This window comes from Galeopterus variegatus, unplaced genomic scaffold, assembly GCF_000696425.1.
Source record: "Galeopterus variegatus unplaced genomic scaffold, G_variegatus-3.0.2 Scaffold1319, whole genome shotgun sequence".
Lineage (NCBI taxonomy): Eukaryota > Metazoa > Chordata > Mammalia > Dermoptera > Cynocephalidae > Galeopterus > Galeopterus variegatus.
In genome coordinates, this window is record NW_007727430.1 from 105,712 (window position 1) to 111,395 (window position 5,684).

Here is a 5,684-nt window from a genome sequence, read left to right on the forward strand (position 1 = left end):
GTGGTGGTTGTGGTGTCTAGCCACTTTTGTGGCAGCCATGGTTATTGTGGTGGCTGTGGTGATGTTTTTGGCATGCTTCTTGGTGCTGGTGGTATGCCTGGTTGTGGGAGGAGGCTCCTGTCCCCGGCTCCGTACATCATGTCCCCAGGTGGACCCGAGGTGCCAGCTGTGTGTCTGAGCCAGAACTAATTTTTTGTCCTTTGCTTACTTCTAAAGTGAGGGAACTTCCTTTTGGGACCAGTACTTGAGCTCTGTGGTTTAGCTAAATTGCTGCTTTGCTGCTGCTTCCCTAGGGAAGGCTTTTTGTGCAGCACAGGTTATAATGGTTGACCTCATAGGTACTTCCAGCTCTCCAGAGACTCGGTGCACCTGGGTTGTGCAGTAACTCTGATCTGGGCCTTAGTCTTTTCATCAAACTGCACCCCATGCAATTCTATATTCCTGACCAGTCTCCTCTGAGTGGTCCTACACTGATTGGGGTGCAGATGAGCTGTCCTTGCTGTGCCTCAGTGTTCCCCCAGTGGGCCCATCTCTCCCACTGCCCATGCTGCAAACACTTCCCATGAGATGGGCCCTGTGCCGGTCCCTTGCGATGACTCACCAGCCTCTGAATGGCTCCCCTTTTTCAGCTGTTCTGGCTCCTTGCTCATGCATGAGTCCACAGGAACCCTATTAGTGGTCTTGCTGTCCTAGGGGCCACCAAGACCCCCTTCTCCCCTGCTGCCTCCAAGAAACTTCATCCAAGGGGCATAGCTGTGGCTTTTGCTGGCTCCTACTCTGTGTGCTCAGCAGCTCCAGCCTTAAAGTGGCTGTGGCACATGAAATGGTCAGAGCAGTTTTTTCTTTTTCTCATCGTGGCTTCTCCTGCCTTCATGCACTCTGTAGGTCTCTTCTCCTCTTCCCCTGAGCTCTAGTGGCCCCAGCTTGGCTGTTGTTACTTTTTTATATAGTTGTAAGTTGGTTGATTTCCGGGAGAGAGTGATGCTAGGGACTCTATTCTGCTATCTTGACTGGAACTGTACTTGAGGATATTTTCAGACAATAGCTCTACCTATGTCAACTTCTAACCAATTGAACCTTTGTCTCTGAGGTGTAGAGTTGAGGCACCAGTGTTTTAAGTTTTCCAGATGATTCCATTGTGCAGCCAAAGTTTGTGGTCCACTGCTAAATCTATTAGCTGATGATATTTGGCATTCATCTGCATGGGACATAACAGGAATATCTACAACGTACATTGTTTACTTCTAAAGGACATGGGAGGTTCTAAAAAAACATAATACCTAATGATTGCACTCAGAGAGTGCATATTCTGAGGAAACTATACATACAAGAAAATAGACAAAAAAAAAAAAAATTAAAAGGAGAGTATTGTTCGTTGAATCATCATTTAAAAGTGATAAACTAAGTCCTTTATCTGCATCATCTTCTTTTGTCTTCACAACAATACTGGGTATTTTGATTATCCCAATTTTATGGATGAGGAAATTGATGCTTAGAAAGGATCTGTTCTCTAGCCAGGATCATTTCTCTGATATTTGAACATATCTAACTTCACAGCCCATGTTCTCCAATCACTCTGTAACACAGACTTCCCCCAGATGCCTTCATGGGGATGTTTGTGAAAATCCTTGTTTCCTGCACCTCCTCTCACTTCTGTTCTAGCCTTATGCAGCTCTTCAGGTGCAGGTGTGGTTAACATGGTCCTAGGCTGGGAAGGAAAAAGCTAAAGCAGTGGTGCTTGGCCTTGGCCACATGTTAGAATTAACTGAGATACTTTTAAAGATTCTGAGTCCCAGACCACGTATATCAAAATCAGGAGGGACACTCCAGGAGTCGGTGATGAGCTGGTAAATCTTTCACAGCCAGCTCCCAGGGAAAAGCAAAAGCCTGATTTGTAGCATTTGTTGATTTCCACGGTATTAACACTCCCACTGTGGCTGATTTCAAGTTCCCATCATGACATCAACTGGCTCACAAAATTCTGAAAATTTCTTTATCTATTTATCTGTTGTTGGACACTTTGGTTGATTCCATATCTCGGGCATTGTAAATAATGCTGCAATGAATATAGGGGTGCTGATTTCATCTCCTTTGAATGTATACCAAGTAATGGGGTTGCTGGATCATATGGGAGTTCTATTTTTAATTTTTTGAGGAAACTCTGTATTGTTTTCTATAATGGCTTTTCCAATGTACATTCCCACCAACAGTGTACAGAGGGTGCCTTCTCTCCACATCCTTGTTAACACTTGTTATCTTTTGTCTTTTTAATAATATCCATTCTACCAAGTGTGAGGTGATATCTCATTGTAGTTTTAATTTGCATTTCCTTGATGATTAGTGATGGTGAGCATTTTTTCATGTAACTATTGGCCATTTGTATGTCTTCTTTTGAGAAATGTCTATTCAAGTTCTTTGTCCATTTCTTAATTTGGTTCTTGATGTTGAGTTATTTAAGTTTTTATGTATTTTGGATATGTACTCCTTATCAGATATAAGATTTGCAATATTTTCTTCCATTCCTTAGGTTGTCTCTTCATTCTGCTTATTGTTTCCTTTGCTGTTCGTAAGCTTTTTGGTTTGATGTTGCTTTTGGGGTCACATCCCCAAAACCATTGTCCAGACCAATGTCAACAGAATTTCCCTCTGTTTTCTGCTAGTAGTTTTACATTTGCAGGTATTACATTTAAGCCTTTAATTCATTTTGAGTTGATTTTTATATATGGTATAAGGGTCAGATTTCCAGTTTTCCCAGCACCATTTATTGAAGAGACTTTTCTTTCCCCATTGTGTGTTCTTGGCACCTGTGTCAAAGATACTTGATCATTAATGCTTGGATTTACTTCAGGACTCTATTCTGTTTCATTGGTCTTTATGTCTGTTTTTATGCCAGTACCATATTGTTTGATTACTACAGCTTTGTACTATATTTTGAAATCAGGTATAGTGATGCTTCCAGCTTTGTTCTTTTTCTTCAGATTGCTTTGGCTAGGGTCTTTTGTAGTTACATACAAATTTTAGGATTGTTTTTCTATCCCTGTGAAAAATGTCATTGGAATTTTAATAGGGATCACATTGAATCTCTAGATCACTCTGGTTAGTATGGACATTTTAAAAATAATAATTCTTCCAGTCCACGAACATAGAAAATATTTTCAATTATTTGCTTCTTCTTCAATGCTTTAATAGTTTTAAGTGTACAAATATTTCATTTCTTTGGTTAAATTTTTTGTAAGTATTTGGGGAGGAAGCTATTGTAAATGAAATTGTTTTCTTGTTTTTTGGGGGTGGGGTGTAGATTGTTCTCAGTGTGTAGAAATGCTACTGATATTTTTATGTTGGCTTTGTATTTTGCAATTTTACAGAATTTGTTTACTAGTTACAATGGAATACTATTTAGCCTTAAAAAAGAAGGAAGTTCTGTCATTTGCAACAAGAATGAATGTGGATGACATTACTTAAGTGAAATGAACCAGGAATGGAAAGACAAATACCACATGATCTCACTTACATGTGTAATCTAAAAGTGTTGAACTCATAGAAGCAGAGAATAGAATGGTGGTTACCAGGGTTTAGGGGGATTCATAAAAGGGTACAAAGTTTCAGTTATGATGAATAAGTTCTGGAAATCTATGACGACTATGGTTAATAATAATGTATTACATACTTAAAAACTGGTAAGAGAGAAGATCGTAAATGTTTTCATCACACAAAAATAAGTATGTTAGGTGATAGATATGTCGACTAGTTTTATTTAATCATTTCACAATGTATACATATATCAAAGCATCATGTTGTATACCATAAATATATACAATTTTTATTTGTTAATTATACCTTAATAAAGCTGGGAAGAAAAATATCTAAAAATTTAACAATCTATTCTTGAAGTGGATAGGGACTGGCTCCAGCACACCATTGGGTGGAAACCAGGTTTCAGTATTTTTTTAAAGCTCTTCCAGCATGGGGTCGGCATTGAGAACCACTGGGTAACAGAAACCAGAGTTAAATGGGAACCTTAGGGATTTGGGGATAATACAAACAGCAAAGCAAAGCCTACAAAGGAAAGGGAAGAGAAAGAAATGGGAGGGGGGAAGGAAGAGAAAGGGTGAGAAGGGGAGGGAATGAGCAGGAAAGGAAGAGAGTACTGAAGAAAACTAGCTCCTGGAATGTGGTGCAGAGCAAGGTAGCCACAGCAGGGGCAGCAAGAGCCCCTCTCTAGGATCACTCATTAGGATGTGCCTGTTCTTCATTTGAGTTTTAGAATGCCAGCGCCATTGACTTTCATTGACTGCTTTTCAAGCAATAACAAGATGCATTTTGATTGAAAATAATTCCTCCCACGTGTAATAATCAAACAATTAAACCCTCACCAATACTGGGAATTCCTGATTTTGTTCTCTCAAGCTTTGTATTACTTACAGGATATAACTTTTTCCCAAACAACTAATTAAAAGACACACTAGATTTTCAATCAAATTGAGAATTGAGTTGACTCTCCTCCTCCTCTCATGACTTCAGCATGGATCTGCATTGTGTAGGGGTATAGGAGCTGAGTCACCAAAAGGCCAGGGGAGAGGTGGTGACATGAAACAGGCTGAGCATGTTATCCTCTCTAAAGCTCATTTCCTCTTCTGTAAAACTGGGAGTCACTCCCCTTCCCACAGGGTTACTGTGAGAAGGAACTGAGACAACACATAGGAAACACATAGTATAGTGCAAGACACAATAAATTGTAGTTATAGGAATACGAAAACACGTGGAGCTCTGGATAACAACTGCCCTTTTAAGAGGAGTAAAATTTCTCATCATAGACTCTTCCATTGCTCTTCATCTGTCTTCTTAATTTATATAAAATAAAATTCTCCAGATTCTCAAGTTATCCATGTTCTGACAGAGGGTTAGGAGGGAACACAGTTGGTCTGAGCTGTGATCAGGCATCAGGGACAGAGAACAAACTAAGGACACCTGAGCATCATTTCTTGACACCTCAGTGGTGGTGCCTGGACAGTGTAACAATACAGATTGCCAACAGCAGCAGACACACTTCCTAGTGATCTTTTTAATGTTTCATGAAGTCAGAGGACACCTGAGCATCATTTCTTGACACCTCAGTGGTGGTGCCTGGACAGTGTAACAACACAGATTGCCAACAGCAGCAGACACACTTCCTAGTGATCTTTTTAATGTTTCATGAAGTCAGACTCTACGTCTGAGCCTTAAATCCATTCTTTTCCATTTTGCTATCTCACCTTAAACGACTACCTCCCTGCTGTGAGAGCCGTCCTAAGAGCCAAACATGCCCACTGCTGCCTCATTTCTGCTCCATTTCAAACCACATCCTAGTTTCCTTTATACTCAATCATTATAATAAGCCACTAGTCACACAGGACTCCCTTCTAGCCAACTCTTATATTTACTTAGAATGTCCCTTAAAATCATAGTTACCTCTTTTAATGGTCTTCTTGCTCATTCAAGACCTTAAGGTCAGTTGAATTTAAAAGGCCATCAGTATGAAGTGACGTGATGTTGTCCTGGTTTCTGCATACTTAATCATACCTTTGATTCATTTTCAACAGGAAGAATCCAGTTATGGGGACATCCTATTGCCGTAGACTGGGCGGAGCCAGAAGTAGAAGTTGATGAAGACACGATGTCTTCAGTGAAAATCCTGTACGTAAGAA

The 5,684-nt window shown here is 40.1% G+C and overlaps 1 protein-coding gene across 1 annotated transcript in view; it reads left to right on the top strand.

Moving 5' to 3' along the window:
• Positions 1-5,684, top strand: part of A1CF (APOBEC1 complementation factor) — a 90,960-nt gene that overhangs the window by 63,047 nt on the left and 22,229 nt on the right. Inside the window, exon 6 of the mRNA XM_008576260.1 lies at positions 5,580-5,673. Within this exon, the coding sequence (XP_008574482.1) occupies positions 5,580-5,673 (94 nt within the window). The remainder of the gene's footprint in view (positions 1-5,579; positions 5,674-5,684) is intronic.